The sequence below is a fragment of the Apteryx mantelli genome, chromosome 21 (genome assembly GCF_036417845.1).
Source record: "Apteryx mantelli isolate bAptMan1 chromosome 21, bAptMan1.hap1, whole genome shotgun sequence".
NCBI lineage: Eukaryota > Metazoa > Chordata > Aves > Apterygiformes > Apterygidae > Apteryx > Apteryx mantelli.
The window spans coordinates 4,639,638-4,660,485 of NC_089998.1; the positions used below are offsets into that span (position 1 = coordinate 4,639,638).

General features: G+C 49.6%; 1 protein-coding gene across 2 annotated transcripts in view; it reads left to right on the forward strand.

Moving 5' to 3' along the window:
- Positions 1–20,848, forward strand: part of VAV2 (vav guanine nucleotide exchange factor 2) — a 158,884-nt gene that overhangs the window by 26,187 nt on the left and 111,849 nt on the right. For both annotated transcript variants that reach the window (XM_067308950.1, XM_067308952.1), the window contains exon 2: positions 7,305–7,421. In XM_067308950.1, the coding sequence (XP_067165051.1) occupies positions 7,305–7,421 (117 nt within the window). The remainder of the gene's footprint in view (positions 1–7,304; positions 7,422–20,848) is intronic.

Below are 20,848 nucleotides of genomic sequence, written 5' to 3' on the forward strand. Positions count from 1 at the left end.
CCTCCCTGATTTGGCAAGAAGCTCTTGTTATTCATAGGAATGGGTCTTTGCTTCTTTCTTAAAGGCATCCTAAAAGACAAATCCCTGAGGTGTAGTCAGCTGCCTGATATGATGTAAGGAATTCGGTTAGGGTTTTCTAAAACCTCCGTGGCCATGTTTGGGGGATTGCAAACCCCAAACTTGGGGCTGGGGTTTGGATCCCTGTTGAACTTGTTGGAGCTGCTGAATTTTGGGTGGTGGTTGGGCAAAAGGTCTGGGTTGTCCCCGTTTCTTGATGTGAGCAGAGAATCTCAACCTGTAAGTGTCTCTGATAAAATGCTCCAAGGCATAACGAGTAAAGCTCTTCTGTTACCTTAAAGATTCCTAATTTTTCTGTTGAGCCCTACACTTGCAGATCTCCAACAAAGGAGGGAAGTATTGTCATCAGCTGAAGTTTGCTGGTTTTCTTTGGGAAGTTGCAGCTTCCTTCCTCTCATTTAAAGTCCCTGCGCTTCATTTGACGGTCCTCTGATACAAGACCGTCCTCCAAAGCGGGCTGCGTTGGACCAAGCAAAGAGCCCGACCATGGTGAGCAGCACAGAGGCCGTGTGTCCCCGAGGAGCTGCACGCTTGCTCGGGGCGGTTCGAACCCTGGCGGAGCAGAGGGAGCCGCCGCTGTGCAAAGGGTCCGGGACACACGTCTGCTGGCCGTGAGCCCAATGCAAACTTCCCCGCCACGTGACAGCGTCCTCGGACGGGGTTTGCCGACTCTTGTCGTATTGGCGTTAATGAACCTTCCCTGCCGTGCTGCCCGGGACAGCTCAGCCCGGCTTTTTAAGCTTAGGGGAGGTCATGGACGCTGTCGAGACTGCATCTCCCGGGGCACGAGGGCTGGGGCTTTCCTGCGATTTCCTTTCCCTCGTCCAAAGCGGGAGATGTTACACAGTCCAGAGCCCTTGTCCCTTCCCCCAGCCCTGCATTGTTGTTTTGGACTCATGAGACCAGCTGCCTGATGTTTGGTGTCCCCCTGCCTCCAAATTTCTGGATTAACTCTTTCTTTTCTTTTTTTTTTTTATGCAAGTGTGTGTAATGGAGGAAATGAGCCTGCAGTCCCAGACTGCCGCGATCCTCGGGGGAAGTTCAGGGGTCAGCAAAACTTTCATATGATAAAATAGGACGAGCTCCCGGCAGCTTCCACAGCTCTGGGCTTGGCCTCCCCAGTGCTTCTTGGCTGGGTGACAGCAACGCCCGGAGAGGGACAGTTCCCCTGCGCTGTGCATGGGCTCCTCCCTGGAAGTAGAGAAAAGGCATATATGCATGTCACATTTTCTGTAAATGCTTCTGTGTGTCACTATATATTACTTCTGTATCTCGCTGGGTAATTTATTTACTTGACCTTGTGCTGCGTCTCTCGCTTTTCCCATGTCCTTTTAACATCTGCCACCTCTGAGGTGTTTGCCTTGAATTACTGAAGCAAGGAGAGGACTCGTGTTTGGTTTGAAATCTGGGAGTGCTGGTTAATGTTTTGCCAACTCTAGTTTGAGCACTGCTGAAAGTCATTCCCACTTCTCCATGGCTGAGGTTTGTGACTTCAGTGTATTTAATAGGTTATTCCCAAGGCCTCCCACTTTTTTTTTAATTGTTTTTTACAATTGGCAATAGGTTTCCAGCCCTCTAGTCGGAGGTCTGGCTGGATGCTCCTCACTGAGAAGTACCCTTGCTTGCTGTAGCTCAGGATTAACTTTCCCAGGTGCCTCCCCATGACAAGCTATCAGTGTTTGCTAAAATAAATGATTAACGTTATCCCTCAGGTACTGTTCTAGGGCTAATCGTTGCTTGTGGGTGGATGAAGGAGAAGCTCTAGTGAGGTCGGTGCTCACCGGCATTTTGGGCTCATTAATCAGTCTTTCTAAGTGGAATTTGCCCAGCCCGTGAGTGTTCTGCTATGGAAATGCCTTTTAAATAAGGGGGAAGTAATAGCACTAAATTGTTTGAGAAATAGTTTCATTCCCCACTTCCCAGTAGATAAATCTGCTGTCCAACAACCAGAAACTTAATCTGTCCATCCAAAGTAATTGATGAGCTGTGACTTGAATCCAAATGTAAAATGGGAGGGAAATTTTCTAGAGGTGTTTTTGTATCGTGTCTATTGGAGATCATGGCGCAAAGCGAGAGAATGAGCAAAGCTGCGGAAGACTTGGTGCTGCCGGCGGAGGGTGAAGCAAGCTCTGATTATGCTTCTGACCTTTATTTCTGCTCCTGAAATTCTCTCAGTAACGCCTTGATTTGGAAGCTAGCTAGATCAGGCAGAGCCATTTGGGGAAAGCAGCAGTTAAAGGTTATGATTTCATGTGCACAGTTTTAAATGCAAAGTTACTTTAGCTCCAGCCCTGCAGTTCCTGTTGGATGCTCCGAGACCTTCTTTTCACTCCTGCCTTTGAAGCAAGCAAAGCAAAGGAAGCTTGAGTAACTCTGCGTTTTAGATGAGTTGCAGGCCTGTTTGGCTCCTGGGCAAGTCGGAGGGAACCCTGCACGCGTCCTAACTTTGTGAAGAGCTGCCAGGTGTCCCCTCCCTGCGGTTTATTCTGGCCATACCCTCTCCTGCCTCCACCTGATTCTCTGGTGCTCCCAACATACGTAATACGCTCTCATACCTGAGAGCAATAGCGAGGCCGGTTGGTTTTAGCCTTTGCGTGTGGTCTGTGTTACTCGAGGGAAAACAGGCTAGGTTCCCGCTCCTCCGTGGCAGTTTTCCCTAAGGCTCGTGCTTCCTCCTTCCCTGCTCTTGGTGCCCCTTTGCAATGTCAGAGTAGCACGGAGGAACTTGGCAGGACTGTGAAACGAGTCCTTTGGCTTCCTTGAGAGGTTTGCGCCATGGGATACCCATTGCCCTGTTAATCACAGCAAATCCGTGCTTTTTCTCAATGAGAGATCTTCCTCCCTTCCCCCGTTTGTGAAGGCTGTGATTAAACAGATGCTCCTGGCTCCCCATGGGGGACTTGCTTTTTGCCCGGTGCTTTTGAGCTGTGCCGGCAGCAAGACGAGAGGAAACCTTGCATCACGGTCAGGAAGCGCTAAAGAAAGTTACTTTCGTCATTCGTCAGTGGGTTATCTAGAGCGGTAGAGCCACAGCATTCCTTGCATGCTGCAGGGTCCATTGAAAGCCCGCGGTTTTGGATGAGGTTCAGCAGCGTGGCTTCGTGCCCGGCCGTCCAGCTCTATTGTGCGCGCCTCGGTCCCTGCCCCGGGCTTCCTCGCCGAAGCGGTGACCCGCGTCTCCTGCCGTCGCTGCCCCTCCATAAGCTCCGAGCTTTCATACGGTCCTACCTTGCCAGTCGAGCCGCCTGCCCCGTTTCCTTCCTTGTCCTACATTTTACCGTGTTGTTAAATTTCTCACCGAGACCCCAGCTCTTCCCCCAGCCTCGCTGTCGTGGACTTGTGTCACCCGCCGGATGCGGGGATGGGGACAGCAGCATGCCGATCCTGGACCACGCGGATGGGAATGTCCTCCGAGTCCCACCTCGGGCAGTTTGGTCATCGGCAAATGCTGCTGCGTTCGCAGACCTTCTCGTCTCCCTTTTGGCCATCTCCCTTTAACGAAATAGGCTCGGGGGGGAGTCAGAAACGCATGTGGGTTCCCGGGCCAGGAAGCCGTGTGGTTCTCTGCTGTTCTTCCTCCCTTTCCGCACCGAGGGAGGAAGGCTGCGAGAGCTGAGGTTGGGGGAGGACCGCTTCCAGCCTAAACCAGACGTGCTCGAGTCCTTAGGTCCCTTCCGAAGGACTTGCATGAGAAATGGCTGTTGTCTGGCCAGCCCAGGTGCTGCTGGGTGCCTGGTCGGACGGGGACTGCTGCGAGAAGCGGTGGTGACTAAACGGGGCGAGCGAGGAGGAGCGGAGCTGCTGTGCCGCCTTCCCTGCTGACTCGTCCCCGCGGGCCCAGGTTGGACCCGTAGGTTTTAATGGCAGCAGCATCCCTCCCTCCCGGCTGGGACCCTGCGGAGGGGCAGGAGCAGAGCGCTGGGGCACCCAGGCGGGTTCCTGCACGATGGGGCTGCGCTCGGAGGGGAGGGAACGCGATGCAACGCGCCTGGGCTTTCCTGCCGCTTTTGTCTCAGGTGCCGAATGCTGATGAGGCCGGCGGTCGTTGCCTAAGCCGGTTTGGTCTAGGTTTAATGAGACTGTAAAACATCCTATTTTTATCTTGTTTACTTGTGAAAGAATCAACCCTGTTTTTTTGCTCGTTTGTATAATCCCACAGGAGCACCGGTACGAGCCAGGACTTCTGTGACTGCAACCGTCTGGGTTGGAATGGGTTAATTAATAAATTAATTTGGCAACAGATCTTTTTGTTTAAGTTATAGCTGGGCTTAGCTAAAGGGAAAGGCTGGGAGTTTGCGTCACAGGCAATGGGAATATTAACGTATACCAAACTCGAGGATGACCGGCAGCTGCTCTCCGTTCCCTGCGATCTGGGCACTTATGTTGTGATGCAGGACTATGCTCGAGGCATCGAGCCGTAATTAAAAACGCTATATGTCCTTAATCCTTGCAGGTGAGGTACGCTGGAGGACGTTTTAAGGAGTCGCTGCTGCCTTCCCTTTTTGTGTTCTGCATCAGGCTTTCTCGGCAGCTCTGTACATGGATTACGGGATTCCTCCTTGACGCTTGTCATCCGCGTGAGCGCAGCAGCTGTCTGGCTGCCTGCGGTGGCAGCGCTTGGTGGCTTTTTGTAGATGTCACCTGGAGCTGTGGGGAAGGCAGTGACACCGCTGCGGGGGGCTTGTGCTAATTTAGCAGCTGGTGGCATGAGGATTTCCAGATTTGAGCTGGATGAGCAGGGACAGGTGGATGCAGCTGATGTTCAGTGGAGTATTTGGTCCTGCCCTTTCTCGCCGAGGACGAGCTGAGATCAGGGCAGCTCCATCCAATCTAAAATTGTGGGATAGCTCGTGCTCGCTCGCTGGTAAAAATGCTGTCAGGGTGAGGCATCTCATTAGCTCGGATGTGTGATCTCTCTTTCGGAAACAAGGTGTGAGGTTTGAGCTTTTCAGGAATTGGAACCAAAGACGTATAGTGCGGAGAGTTCGGGTTCTCACGCCCTCGGGTGCCTCCTTCGCTTCCCCGAACACCCGTGCTCTTAGAGACGATCTTTCCTGAGCGCTTCGGCCTTTGTTTCCGCCCAAGCATTGGGACAACCACAAAGTGGTGAATGCTCCGAGGGCTGGAAAAAGGCAAGGCATTTCTGCAAAGGAAGCTTGCCTCTTTCTGTATGCAATTATGGCTGTAACCTGTGTCATTAACTTTTAAAACTGGAGGCTTAAAAGGATTTAAAATAAACACGTGGTAGAAACTTGAGATCAATGAGACTGCAACACAACAGAAAATACACCCTTGCTGCAAGCAACTGGTTTGCACAGGATGTAAATTCTTGCAGAGACCCAGAAGACGGTTATGAAATAACCCGTATCGGCGAGAGAGGTTGTAAAGCAATTCCAAAAAAACTCTCCCGTCTAGACAGATTGTATTTACTGCAGTGTTTATGTGAGATAGAGGAATGCCCTAGAAAAACAGAATTGTTTTCAGTTGCTGCCTCCGGCACTTGCTTGTCTAATGAGAACACTGTGATGTGATGTTCATGTTCACAACCACCGTACCGGGGGAGTTGTGCTGTCACCCGGCAGCTTCCCGTGGAGGGGGCTGGGACGGGGCAGAAGGGTAAAAGGTTATTCTTTCTTTTGTAGGTGAATTAGCCTGTTTTAATGTGGTAGCCTTTCTAATCCTTAGCCACAAACCTGAAATATAATCCCAAATGCAATAATACCAACAAGCTTCATCATGGTCATGCGGAGATAAGATGGGCCAAAAAGGCTGTGCTTTGGTTCTGTAATAATGAAGAAGGAAAAAAAAAAAGAGTTCAAAGCAAGATAAAATAGCTTTATCTGTGATGTTTGCAAGCGGTGGTTTTGTGTAATACCGCTTTGATGGTGGCTTGGAGAGTGCAGATAACGCCACATGCCAAAACCGCACTAACCAACTCGGTGCAAGCTCAACCAAACGCTGCTTGCGTCTGTGTCACGTGGTGGTGATTCGCTCCCCAGCGCGCTGATTTAGGTATACCTCTAACACTTTTGTTAAATATTTGTGAAGAGTTTGCTGAAAGGGAACAGTAAATTGAAGACATTTTCTGGAATAGTGTGCAGATTGAAGAAGTGAAATTAATTGGCCTATTCGGCGCACTCGGTCAGTCCTAGTGAATGATGTAGGTGATGCAGCCAAAGGAGGCCCAATTTTATTCTTCGCATCTCAGCTCCCGCGCTGCCAGGCGTCGTCGCTGGAGCGAGACCGTCTGGAGTCCCCAGCCTTCAAAACCCCCGACGCTCGCGAGCAAACGGCCAATTATTGCTATTGTCAAAGACAGGGTTTTCTTGAAAAAGAGCCATAAGGTCGCTCTGCCGGCTGAGCTATCTGAACAGCTCGGGCTGGTCCCAGGAGAGGCGAGAGCTCTGCCTTTTCAGACGGGCTGCAATTAAAGAGGAGCGGAGCTTTGTGGGAGCGGGCACGGCGATTGCCCCGGCGCGGGCGACGGCGCCGAGCCGGGTCGGGAGCTGCTCTTCTGCTTGAGCTCAGGCCTGGCAGCTGTCGGCCAGAACCGTGCTGGGCTTGGCGCTCTGCCTCGCGGCGCGCCGGCAGGGTGCTGCCCGCAGCGCCTCGGAGCGCGGTGAATAAGGGGGGAACGTGTGGTTTGAGTAAGCTGTCGATCGCTTCGGACCCAAAGGCGAAAAACAACAATTTTCAACGGCCCCATTTCTTGTTTTGTTTGGGCTTTTTGTTTCTTCAGGATGTGTGCAGGGGTGCATGTGCGCATGGGTGTGGACATAGTTAAATGTGCATTAATGTAACGTGTGTCCCTTCCGTAGGGAAGCGCAGAATGGCATCAGTGAAATTAAAAATGGTTAGGGATTCAATTTTTTTATTTTTATTTTTTAATAGAACATCAGCTGTAATTTATAGCCTGTGAAAGGGGAATGTCCCATGTCAGGTTTCCCAGCCATTCTGCAGTGTTACCTTATGTTTGAACTGTGAAATTTGGTTTCTGAAAGGGCGTTTGCTTCTGGTGCACAGCTGAGAACACAAAAGTCATAACAGGGCACCAGGAGTCTGACATCTTCAGTAACAACAAATAAACTGTCGCATCATTTCTCAGTGCAAGTTTCTATGTTCCTGTTAATTTGTTTCAGATGTGAATTCAACCTAGCATAGCTCAGTTAAACATTGTGCCTGCCTTACTCATTTTTCCTTCCTCCTCTTTTTTTTGTTCCCCCCAGTTTCTCTGCTTGAAGAACATTCGAACGTTCCTAAAGGTCTGTCACGACAAATTTGGGTTAAGAAACAGCGATCTGTTTGATCCCTTTGACCTCTTTGACGTACGGGATTTCGGAAAGGTAAGAATTACTGCCGAGCTCTGGGGGAGCGAGTGGTTTTGGCATTGCTGGCACCGGACGGTTCTCTGGACTTGTGCTGCAGCTTTGGATGAAAAATATGAAGCCTGAATGTTTTTTTCTGAATAGCTTCTGCACCCCTAACCCATGCACTGGGGCACTTCTGCTGTGCCAGTGGTAGACTGCGTATCTAGGGGTTGACTCTACTGTGCCCTTCGTTAATGAAGGGAGATCCAGTCTTAAAGCTTCATGCTTTAGATTGCAAAGCTTCTGGGATCAGTCCCCGCAGAGGAGCGGTTGCTCCGAGAGCAGCGGGATGCTGGTTGTGTTACAACGGTGTGCACAGTATGGGCAGCTCTAGGTCTGGTGAATGCTCTTGTCTGATCCCCCTAGATCAAGGGGTGGGAAGGGAGGTCTCTAAAGTACATGAGAAACTTTGGTTTTGGGGAGACAAAATATTGCAACTGTGTGTTTGTAAAATAGCTGTTGGAAGATGCTATAGCCCAAGGGCCTGGATGCTGCACTGGAGCAGGGACTTCCAGCGGGTCGCCTTCCTGGCTCCAGCGCTGCCCTGCTCGGTGACTTGGGGAAAGCTGCACCATCTCCCCGGGGCCCTTTGATTGCGCTGGCTGGGCTCTGCTTGGCTGCACGTGTTTAATGTGGGTGCCCAGGCCCCGAGGCTGAGCATCCTGCTCGCCCGCGGGAGGCACAGCCGCTTCCCAGGCCCTTGGCTCCCGCGGCTCGTGGCTCGGGGCAGTCCGTCACGCGAGGTTGCCCCCGTGTTGGCAAGGCACCTCGCCTGCCTGCCTGCCTGCCCGCCCGGGGACTTGTGCAAGGGGCCGCAGCAGCACAGCTTTGTTTTTCTTGTGTTTTGCCCACAAGTTCGCTGCAAGGAAAAGCGGGTTCAAACCTGTGCTAAGCATCATCCTCACTCTTGCCCGCTCTGCGTGACCCAGCGTGGGATTGAATGCTACAACCCCAGCTGCATGTTTCCATGTACTAGTGTTACCGATCAGTACAAACCCGGGATCTGGCTTGTCGCAATGCTGAAGCAAGAGCTCTGCATCTGCAAGCGCTTTTGGTTTTGCCTGGGTGCGGATGCAAACCTTGCACAGCGCCGTCCTTCCCCAGCTGATGCCTCTGTGCCTGGCTTCAAGCAGAACGGCTTTTCAGAAGTCATGGTTGGTTTTGTAATAGGGCCAGCGCATTCCCGTGGTGGTCAGTAAATCTCATGCCAGGGCTGATTTAGTCCCCTTAAGTATTTCTGAAAAATTTACTTGGAGGTTTTGTCCCCCCCCCCCCCCCCCCCCCCCCAGTTCCTAGACGCTGGCTGTGCGTGCGCTGTGTGCCACCTCGGTGAGAGAGGAGAGGGTGTCTGTGTTTTGCTGTGACTGATGGGTGGCAGCGAGTACTGAATGAGACCCAGCTGCGAGGGAGGAAAATCCGACATGGTTTTGACAAGGGGCTGTTGGTTTGATATCTTTTCTTTTGGCATCAATGGCATCAGGACTGCACCGTTGCTCTGATGGATGCTAGGCTCAGGGAAGCGATTACACAGGACCGTTGCTATTCTTCAGTGATATAGGTGTTAAAAGATTTATTAAAGCTCTGTATCGTTTTACCTCTCTTGAGCTACCAGGCACAAGCTGCTTGAAGGCATCTTTTCTGGTTATCCAACGAGTAGATTTCTACTGCTGATGAGGTTATTTTATTTGATATTTATTGCCTAATTTATTTCTGGACCATTATCTGGAATGTGCAATTGCAGGGGCTTGTTTTATGAGTTTTTTGATTTATGAAATACAAGACGACTTTGTTTTGAGAATACGAATGCACAGAAGGAACCTTTTGAGTTGGGGAAAGAACCTTTGCTAATTAAAATGCTGTTTTATGGTCACATTGTCGCTTAGTTTTTAGCATTTCAAATTGCCTAATAAGCCCATTAATAGACCTGGCATTAAACGATTCTGGAACATGTCAGCTGAAGACAGCCTGGTTTCCTTTCTGTTCCAGCTAGGGAACAACTCTTCCCTACTTCTGTTTACTTTCTGGAGGTCATCCATGACCTTGCAGGCCTTTGGTTTGTAACTTGGAAAAGAGACTGTTTGCCGTTCCCTCTTAATCCGTAACAGTTTAGTGTTTTGGGAGGCCTGGGGGGAGAAATTTGTCACAAACTGCTAAGAAATCGCAATGTATTTTACTGCCTGCATCATATTTCTTCTCATGTGCATTGTCGTCTTCAAAGACCTCTGCAAGGTTTGAGGCAGGTTCTCTGTACAAAAACCTTGTTGATTCTTCCCTGATGTAGTTTTTAACAAAAACTTTTTTGGGGGGAGGGGGAAATCAGCTGTTTCAGGTCTGTACCACCCTAAAATCCCTCTGGAAGCCTTTCAAAATATCCCCATTGTCTTTTCCACCTTTCATTCCAATGTTATCTTCAGATCTGTGTTCAGCAGTGGCAAAGCAAACAAACAGGGAAAAATCTGCTGTTGACCAAAGCGAGTTTCTGTTTTGAATCACAATCGTACAAATCCTGTGAGAGCAAAAGGAGTCTTTAATTTACGTTCCCACTGGCCAAAGGCAGACTTCACACACAAAAAATTCGTCACGAAGCCATTCATTACTCGGATCAATAGCACTTTTTGGTTACCAGACACTTATGCCATGTAAGAGGCTTTTATGAACAGTGCAGTAGTAATAGTTGACCATTTAATTACAGAGGAGGCTTACTGGAGTGCTGTTGGGTGTTTCCTCTTTGGGTACTATTTAAGTAGTTATTTCTCTCCTGCAAACAGAAGGCCAGTTAGACAGCATTACTAATAGCATTTGGGTTTGCCGAAATGCAATTAGCAAGTAAAACCGCAGAGGCTTGCATTACTTGTGTTTACGTGGGGCTGACCTACATGTGAAGGCACTTGTCCATTTGGGATCTGCAGGATCTTTCAGGGTTTCTTAGCAAGGGAAAAGTGCTACTGCTTTAAAAGAAAAGGAAAAATCCGATCCCTCGGTCTTGCCGTGATCTGATGGCAAGAGCTCATTTTCCGTAGCTGATGGCCGGCTCCCTTCAATCTGCTGAGCCAGTTTCAGCAAGGATGAGTTGCCGTAGGCTCTGCTGGTTACTCGTGGTGTGCAGCTGTGCCGAGATGGGTAGGAGGGCGTTGCGCATTGCCTCCGGTTTTGCTGCAACTGAAATGTTGGCCCAATGTGCTGGGTCTCTGGGTGTAGTAGAGGGCTTTGACTGATGCTAACGTGTAGTTTTCCACCATTCAGTTGCTGGAGCTGGTTGGGTTCCTCTGCCCGTGACCCGCTAATGGATTTTCTTTCAGCCCATGATTGTCGGCTTTAAGACAGCTGTGGGCATGTGGCTTTCCCTGGGTAGCCAAGCAGCCCAAAGCGGTTAGTTAAAGACAGGGAGAAGGATCTTTTCTTGCCAAACTCTGAAGTCCAAGGATGTGGATTTTATCCCTGTCTTTGCCACTTGCTTGTGTTTCAAGCTTGGGCAAGTTACTGCTTCTTGGCTTTCTCTAGGCTGGTGAAATGGGACTGTGAACCACGTGGGCTTCTCCAGCCAAAAATCCCTGCGGAGCTGGAAGGATCCGTCTCTGCGTTCATGCGGTGTTGGGTAATTGGCAAACGCAGGCTCTTGCCGAATAGATGCATCATGTTTCTTGTAATTTTTCTTGCAGTGTTTCCCAATTACCCAAGGGAATCGAAAGGCAACTTTAAATTGTTCACGGCCAGTATTTTTTTCTTTTTCCTCCCCCGGCACCCCGTTGTTGAGCAGCCCTGCTGTGACAAGGGACGTGCTGTGTTCAGAGCCAGAGCTTTCCAAGAGCGACCCAAGATGCGGAGTGTCTAGACTTCTAGGTGTGCCCCTTTAAGACACCTTAAAAGGATATATATATATTTTTTCTGTGAGTTGACTCTTTTTTTTTTGGTTTGTTTAAATCTAGTCCCTTTAAAGTGGCTCAAAAGCTATGTGTAATCACTAGCGACTTCTACAAAACTGATTCTCTGTTGTTTGTGTGTCTTCACTGCAGGATGCAGAAACAGTGTACAGGGCTCCGAGGGCGAAAGCTGCTGTTAGTGCACCTTGTCCATAACTTGAGTGAGCACAGGGGTCCTCTGCAAGGGTGCTGAGCGTCTAGTCCCTGCTAGTATAGCTCGGCTGTGTGTGTGTGGTTCATGTACGTTTCAGAGCAGCGATATAAAACGCAGCTTTTATTGAACTTCCTAATTTGTTGGCACCAACTATAACGAGATAAGAAGTACATAAATATGGATTAAGCTCTTTATCACTCTATTAGTCATCCTTATGGTAGCAAGGTTCATTAGAGTTGCTCATTTTCAGTAACTTGCAGTAATATACATTTTTTTATTTTGAGAAATATAGTTCAAATATTCCTAAGCCTGTGGAGTGTGCCATTTGTTAGCCTCTTACTCCTCTTTACCCTCCTGATGTGTATTTAATAGTGCTGGCTTTTGAAGCTCCTGGACCGTTTCAAAAAAGCTCTTTACAAGGTGGGGGTCTTCAGCGCCCTGCCCCATAGACCCAAAATGATGCTTTTTTTAAATGAAAAGGGGAAGCCCAGTCACAAGTCAGCTGAAAAATGGGGGGGGATATTGACTCTTCTGCAGCCTGAGATGAAAGCAGTGTTTTTCAGCGTGTTGCTCGTGGTCCGGAGGTTAGCGACAGCTGCCCCCAGCCCGGTGCCTCGGGGAAGGATCCTCCAGGAGAGGGGTCGGCAGAGAGGGGTCTCCACCAAAGGGCTTGGGTCAGTCTTCCCTCTGAATTGACCCCTCCAAGGCTTCGCTGGTGTTCATGCCTCCGGTGGAGGGCTCGCACGTGGCTTGCCGGGGTGGAGGTGCACTCGGGTGGCTGCCCCTTGGCCGGAGAGGACCTGCATGTGCCCAAGAGGGTATGCATTGGCGCTGGCCAACTTAAATTTGTGGGTGCCTAGCATAAAAACCTCTGCATCTGCAGAATAATTTCTCACGTAAAGAAGTGCCATCCCCTTCCTCAAGCCGAGGGGCCAGCGTGGAGGGTTCCTGGGTCCTTGGGGGGGTCCAGGCCATCCCCACCTGCTCTCGCGAAGGGACTCAACCACTGTCGTCCCCTCGTCCCTCTCTGAAAAACATGCACCCCGTTGCCAGAGAGGCAGAAAAACAAGTTTTCTGCTCGGTTTCCGATACGAGGTGGGCAGCAGTCTCTGTGCTACTTAGGGATTTGGAGATGCTCCCACCGAGGGTCGGTGGCATTGGGGTTTCTTCTCCCTTGGATGCTCTGCTGAGGTTCCCCTCCCTCGGGCGTCTCTGTAACTTCATGCTTAATGTAACACCCCGCAGCAGTATTTTAAAATGTGCCTTTAAAACTGGACCCCTATTTTTACCATAGCTTAGGGGGGAGAAGGGGGAAAATTTATATGAAATGATACAGCTAATTGAAAATTGTGAGGCTTTTGGATGCCTGGCTGTGTTTTGGTGCCATAACAGCTTAATGCTCACCCTCCTGCAACCAACCCCCTGGCAGGGTCAGCAGCTCTCCTTTTCCCATCCATAATATATATATTTTTTTGTTTCTTTGTTGACTTTTTGTAGCCCAGGACGAGTTCGAAGTGGTGCGTTTTCCTTTACGGCGCTGAACGGCTGCGGTGCCGGCTGGGGGCTGGGCGGCGGGAGGAGGGTTTTGCAGGGCTGGCCGTGCCCGAGCACGACATCCCGTCGGCTGCCGCGAAACGCCGGGGCCGGCCGCCGGGCCTGGCGTCCTGTTTATTTACAAATCCCCCGGAGGAACGGCCGGCAGAACAGATCCCCCCTTGTTGCGCGGCTCTGTACCGGCTATTCAGGCGGCTGGTGCATGGTAGTTGGACGGGTATCAAGAAAGGGCTCATATCGGAGATAAAAACGCTTGATTGCTGTCTAACTTGTAAAGTGTGTGTGCAGTGGGTGGGGCGGGAAGTGAGAAGAATTCTCCAAAAGAAGGGCGTGTGTAGTTTTTTATTTTTTTCTTTTTTTTTAATTCCCGAGAGAGCAGTAGAGTAACTGGCCTGCAAAGAGATGTGTGTGCGCAATTGCATGCAAGAAAGCAGGAACTCGCTTAACTCCTTCCCTGCCCGCTGGCCCTGGGCTTACTGTGACCCCAAGGAAAAGGCGCCCCGAGCCCGTGCTCTCCTCCGTTAGGCTGCACGGAGCAGGAAAGCTCCTCCCGGGCAATGTTCTCAAGAGGAGCAAGGCCAAAGCTGGCAGTCGGGGATGTTTTGATCTATGAAATGCCCCTAAGCGCTTTGCCAACAAGCTGAAGATTCAAAAGCGACTCTGACGCTGGCGTAAAGTGAAGTTTGGGCTCCTAGATGCTCCCAGGGTGCTGCAGGTCCCTGCTCGAGGGAGATGCCCCGGCTCCGGGAGGTGGGTTGCAGAGGGAGGACGGCAGCTCCCCCGTTGCAGCTCTCAAAACGCCTCCGCGGGGACGTCGCCGCCTGCCAGATGAGCATTAGCCCCCTTGGTGCTTGCAGGAACTGCAGGTGCACGCTCGGTCCTGTCTGTGCAAGCTGGCCAAGGATGGCTGGTCTTCGGCCACCTGGGTGTTAAGTGGTCTTGTTGGAGTCGTACTGGCGACTTGGATGTTGGGATGAACGCTACAAAGGGAAAAAACAGACTGGAAGAGGGGATTTTTTTTTCCTTTAAGCTTGAAGGATCGTTTGGGGTTGCTTTTCTTGCTGTCGGTAAAGCCGTACCAAGCTCTCCATTGCCCGCAGTCCTCCAGGTGCGCAGTCTGATCGGAGATGATCCTGCAGGACACGGGGTGGGGGCGAGACCCTCGCCTGCCACGAGGCAGAAGCATCGCGTCCTCCTCTGCACGGCGGCGTGCTCGCTGCAATTCAGCGGGCGGGCAGGGTGGGCGGCCGCGGGCTGGGCTGGGTGACTGCGCGGGCAGGTGCGGTGCCTCTGGCAGATGTTTTCAGCCAGAACGCTAAAAGCGTGCACCGGAAACCCTGGTGCCGTACTTCCGTAAGACGGGGGCAAACGAATCGCAGACTGCTGCGGCTAGTCAAGCGTGCGCCAGACGGGGCTTTCTGCCCTGCAGCGCCCAGGCCTGGCGCTGGGTTTGCTGCGAGAGATGTGCTGGGTGGTGGCACACCTACAGTAACGTACGCTTTTTCAGTCCCAATCCTGGAAACTTCTCTGCCATTAGTATTGCCCTGAAATGACCTGGTTCCTCTGCGTGATGCACTGCCACGGTTAACCTCCAAAGCACCATGTTGCCTTATTTTGTGGTCTTCAGAGGCCAGCACCAGCACCACGGCCTTAAATTGTGCACTTACAACAAGTTGTAGATAAAATGCAATTATTCTTTCGCTGCACCCTAAAGCAAACCTTGCTCTGTGAAGAGCCCGAGCTCTACCAGCCGAGGCAGCGCGAGCTGGAAGCTGAGCACCCAGCTGCGACCCGCAGCGGCAGCTCCTGTCCCACCGGCCGAAGCTGGCCCCCGTGTCCTGGCAGCGGCGGAGGGGGGGCTCCCTTTGCAGCTGACTTTGTGCTCAGGAAAAGGGGTGCTGAGTGGCTGGGTGGCCGAAGGCAGAAGCCCTGCGTTCGCCCGAGGTCCCCAGCTATTTAGGGATGAGTCTCTGTGCTTCTCCGCAAGGAAGGGCTTTGCCTCCTTCGTCGACTGGCTTGCAGCAAGAGCAAAGGCTCCTTCTCCCGTCTGCCCCTGGCGCGGCAGAAGCTTTTAGCTCTGCTGCGGCAACTTCTCCCTGCTTTTTCCCCTTCCTCCCTGCCCTACTTAGAAATCTGGACTGTTTATAGATGTGCAGTTTTCAGTGAAACTGAAAGAGCCAGAAATGTTCGTTCTGGGAAGCTTTTCTTTTTTCTTCTTGGCTGCCTTCCCCAGTATTTTTCCAAGGGGTCACATTAAGGGGTATTATGTTTCAGATCAAACAAGTACGGGCAGGATCTTTCGTAACTCCCATAGTCTGCTTGGGAGAATTCGGCCGTTAAGTCTCCGATAGCCATTGGAGTGTTTTAATGGGCGAGGAACCCAGGATATTGATCAGGACATATATAAATATATATTCTTAATGCATATGAAATTGATTTTCCTTTACCTTCTTGATTTTTCCTGAGCTCTCCTTGCAGTAACTTTAGACAAGCTCAGGGGGGAAAAAAGGATTTTTTTTGTTTTTTTTTTTTTCTTCCTGTGTGAAAACCTATGATTAGTAAAACATTTACCAGTCTGTCTGCCTCCAAAAAGGGGAGGAGGGAGAAGCCAGGCTCTTTTCTGTGACCCAACAGGTTTTGCCTATTGTTTGAAAAACGCCTGGTTTCGTTTGAACCCCATGAAATGTTTTTCCTTTCCCGTGTCCTCAGATATTTGAGACTGAATGATGCAGTGAAGATCCTCATGACTGAAAGATGTCAACAGGCAGAGTCAATCCTGCTATATCTTAGTGCTCAGTTGGTGCATCCGACATCGCTTGAGCTTAACTGTTTGGTGGGTACGCCCTTTGGGAAGGGAAGGAGGTATATCCCAGGTAATGCCACCTAAAGGGATCTTTGACTAAATGGAGTTTTTTATTCCATAATCAGCCAGGCTCTTCCATTTCTTTATTTAAACTCTTCCACAGATTTCACAGCCTATTGGGACTGTAACATCTGGTGCTGAGACTGTCCCAAGGCCAAATGCCTTGAATTTACCAAGAAGTAATTAGCATTTCTTGAGATGGATTAACATGCGGGTGTAACCATGTATTAGCGGAACAGACAAAAAGTGAAACCGTCAGCTCGAAAGTGCTGACACTATCTGCCTCTGCAGATCCTGATCCTCTGGGTAATTCTGCTCAGCATCTTCCCCGTGAAAAAGATTCAAGAAAAACAGGAGGAAAAAACAAACAACCAAAAAAAACCACCCAACCCTTCTATGAAAAGCTGTGTTTAATCTTGGGGAAGAGGAGGGGCAGTGCAAGTTAGCATATCAAAGTATCGTGCCTGAAAACAAACATCCTGATGCAAAGATGGAGCCCGGGGGTCTCGTGTCCCCTTTCCTCCACGTCCCATGTGAGAGGACAAGCCTGAGGTGCTCAAAGGGAAATACAGCTTGGTTGGCCAGGGAGGCCCCGTAGGGCTCCCTCCAGATTGGTATTTTGGGTTTGGACGGTCACTCCTTGGAAGAGAAGAGTTAATGTTTCACAGCAAATAAATATTACACAAGGAGGGGGGCAGAAATCATGCACCGAAACCTCCGCTTCTCAGCAGAGCGTGCTTTGGACTAGGGTTGACATTAGCACACTGCTCTCTCACCGTATCACCGTCTCTTGTGGTTCTCCAGGGTTTTGAGATGCTTCAGGTCCCCAGGCTGGTGACCGCCAGGTCCTGCTGACCTGCACGAACATCTTTGTAAATCAGGGGCTACCTTCCTGCTACCACTTGGTGCCAGAAGTGACAGCAGGGCTTCTCGTCTCCCCCTCCCCCTTGTTCGTGGGGAGGGTTAAAAAAAAAAAAAAATGACTTTTTTGTTCCATTGGCTTTCAAAATGGGCTGCTTGTTTGTTCTTGGAGTACTTCCAGATTTTTTTTTCCCCTTTCAGAAACAAAATGATATTTCTTCCAAAATGTTCCGTATTTGCAAGATTCCTCCGGGTGACTCCACCTGCCCGCTCCAGGCTGGGCACTGGGCTAGGCGTGTGCATGACGGAGGGTAGCGGGGCTGCAAAACCTGGTCGAAAGCGTCCTGGAGCTACAAGGTGTTAGGCTTGTCTGTATGTGCAGCATGGGCTGTGCTGTGTGCACCAGATGAGGAACCAGGCAGGAAAATGGGATCGGATGGTTTGATTGCATCTGCAGTGTTGATAGCGAACAATTTTCTTCTGAATAGGTTTTAAAAACCTCTCTCTAAACCTCACAGGTGAGGCTGAGATGACGGAGACATCTGAAAGCCATCTGCATGGGTTGTGCAATGTTCTTAACTATCAATTTCCCTTTGGAAGAGCAGGCGCATTTCTCTTGGAAACAGATGCCTTTTTATTTTCCAGCTCTTGCAGACTTTTCTTTGCGTGGCTCAAAACATGATGGAGGAGGGGAGATAGGGCAAGTGCAGCAAGTGTTGCTGTGCAGCTCTTTGCTCTACCTGCTGTCAGACAACAACGCTTACTCATCCTTGCTGCTTTGCTGATTGAGTTAATGAGCTTCAGATGTTGATGCTGCAGCTAGTTCATTTATGCTCTCGGTCTTAATGGTGTGTATGTAAGTGAGACATTCTCCTCTTTGACATTATTCTCTTCCTACTAATTATGCATTAATGTGTAATCGTGGTAGCAAGAAAGCAGCCTTTAATGCTGCTGGGTCAAGCTAAGCATGTGGCGCGCTCCACACGGTGGCATTTGTCAAGGTTTCCTATCCCAGACTTGTTAGTAATTTTAGGAATTTTTGAGCCAATATGAACTTGGTAAATGTTTGCAGTTGTTTCCCTTAATGAATAAGGCTTGTCAGGGAGGCACTGTTTGATTTTTTTTTAGCTCTGGTGGAGACTTCTCTCTGGCTAACAGATGGTGGGGATTTCATAGCCTGTTACTTAAGTTTTGAAAAAGGTGGTGAATACTTCAGTGGAAGGAGCTATCTGCAAATGGGCTGGAAGTAACAAGTAAATTGGAGCCAGCGGTTTGTATGTTCTTCCCTTCCTAATGCTGGGACAAGGCTTCATCTTATTGCCTTGCTACTGATGAAAACCACCTTCTCTGCAATTCCTGCCATGTGGGAGAGCTTATTTCCAGCTCTCCCATTGCCACATCCAAGATCAGCCCCAGTTGAACCAGCTCCTGAGCATCTATCTGACTTGAAACACATGAGGAATCTCAAAGCTGCAGTGCGATGCTCGCTCACTCTGCTACAGGCTAAAGCCTGAATGTGATGTAGCAGAGAAGACCACCAGATGTTTGAATTCTGTGTCGTCTAAGTTGGCATAGATGTGGCCCGAGAAGCAGCAGTTTGTCCAGGCCCTTCAGAATGGTGGTGGTGGAGCTGTGATTGAGATCTGGAAGCTCTGTGCCCTGGCTGGCTGTTATCTCACATCCTTTTAGAGTCATCTTGTCAAAAGCTGTTGAATTACTCATATGAGTAGGGAGACAGTTGCACCAATATTTGCATTGTACGGTCCTTGAAGATGCAATGAATGTCACTTATGTACAGAGTAATGGCTCTGTTAGAGGAGTGCTCTTCTGTCTTTCTTGCTTTTGTGCATCTAACATATATATGGAGAGCACAGATACAAAATTGGAGTTTTAGCAAGAAAAGCTTTATAGAGTTTTCACAAGGAAAAAAACCTGCATACACACACGCACACACGCCTACCTTTCAGTGTCAATGCTACTAGTGTGCATGGAGAATTAAATCGGAGTGGGGGATCCTGGGAGGACACTGAGTGTAACTGCTGGGTGTGATCCTGGGGGTGTTCCTGTGCACCTTGTCCTCCTCTGGGCACATGCAGCAGGCAAAGCAAGCAAAGACGGTGCTGAAGCACTGTTTTGAAAGATGTGCTTGGAGAGTCAGGGTGCGAGACAGCTGACTCCAGGGGTGTTGCTCTCTTGTCCAGATGATGTACCTGAGTCTGCTGAGGTGCAACTGCTCTCCAATGGAAAGGAGCAGCTCTGTCTTCTAAGCCAGTGGACCATAAAGATTATTGAAAAAATTGAATACATTTCTTTCATGTGGAAATAGTGCTTTAGTCCATGTACTTAGAGATTTATCAAAAGGACCTCTGTGCTCCAGAAGCAGAGCTGAGATCACAGTCCATTGCAGATGTGAATCAAACTGGCCGAATCCCATCCTTGGCAGATATGAATACCCATTTTACAGTGTCAGTGTATTTTGAATCGCACGTGTCAGTTCTGCTCTGAGGCTGTCTTTAAAGAAGCTAGATTTGTGCAGCAAATTGACTTAAAAAAAAAAAAATCCTGCTTATGGTAATACGATGGTGAGGTGGCTACAAGAGCTCTGTACAGGCTCACCGATGTGGGATGCAAGCAGCAAACAGTCCACCACTTCCCTGGCTCCATCAGCCCGGGGGTGTTAAAGATGGATCCACCAACATGTAGGTCTGTTTGGTTTTGTTCTGTTTTCCAGCTGAGATGTCAGATCCCATTACTGGTGGGAAGCTGATTTTGCATTAGTTGAAATAGTTTAACAGTTTGGGGCGTTCTGATTTTGTAGACCTAAATGACAGCTCCTTTGCAGGGACCTAATTTTGGGGGACCAGGTGCTCAACAGGACTAGACTTTCATGATGTCTTAGATCAGGCACAAAGATTTATTAGTGACTAGCAGATTCTGTAGTGGGGACCTTGAGTGGAAAGTACTGGCCTAGAAGGAAAAACCCTATTGACCTTTGTGTTATTTTTGAGGTGCAGAAGGAAGTTGGGTAAGAATGATTTGCTTGTATTTGATCTAGATGAGGATTTTTTTTTTTTTTAAAGCATGCACGTGTGGAAAAATCTACAGCTGGGAAGTGGATAAACTTTTGGGTTAAATCCAACCTGCAGGGAACCCTGTGAAGGACTTTAGCCTTGAGGCCTCACTTCACTTTGTTTGTTTGCTCAGCCTGTTTCCTCCATCAGCTAAATCCCAGTGTGCGCTCTGCCTCCCACCCCGCCCCTTGCCTTTTTTCATAATATTGTTCTAATTACTGGAGTGTGAAGAATTGACTCTTAAAATGCCTCCTGGCAAATTCCATTTGTGCATTGATGAAACTTCCCCTCGTTGCAATCTTGCCAGTAATGCAAGCTGCAGTAGGGCGGCTTTCGGCATGTTTTCTGATTAAAAAAAAAAAAAAATTCCCTTCCCTGGCAAACTGGGGCACACTAGTTACCGCATTGATTGGAGATATAAATGCCAATGAAAGATAAAAGGAAAGAAAGCGAGGGATTCAAGAGGAGGATGAAGGGTTAACACTTCTTTCTGTCAGGGGTTCCCACCAGCTTGTGTTTTCACAAACCTGTTTCTGCTGCTCCAGATGATCTGCAAAAAGGAATTTTTTTTGGGGGGTGGCCTTTTTGCACTCATTCCTTCCTCTGTGCAGCCATGCAAATACAGAAGTTTGATGGGTGAAGACACCAGAATGGATATTGCAGCGCTCTGCCGGGCTGGTGGATGGCTTTGGGTGCGAGCCTCTGACCCCAGAAGCTCAGCTGGTAGATGAGGGGAAGGGCTTGCAGGAGAGTTGTGGGCCTGAGGCTTTTGGAGAGGTCAAGCTTCGAAACCCAGTTGGAATGGGGATGTTTGCAGGCACTTTTCTGACTATGTGTGGTCGTGTCCTTTGCTTTCTCATGATAACTTTCTCTAGAGGAAAGGGCTTGCTGGCTGTTTCTGGACCTTCTGCTCCCTGGTTCAGTGTATCTGCTAGCAGCAAACTCTTCTGCCCATCTCTCCAGGCTGGGCAAGCACAGCG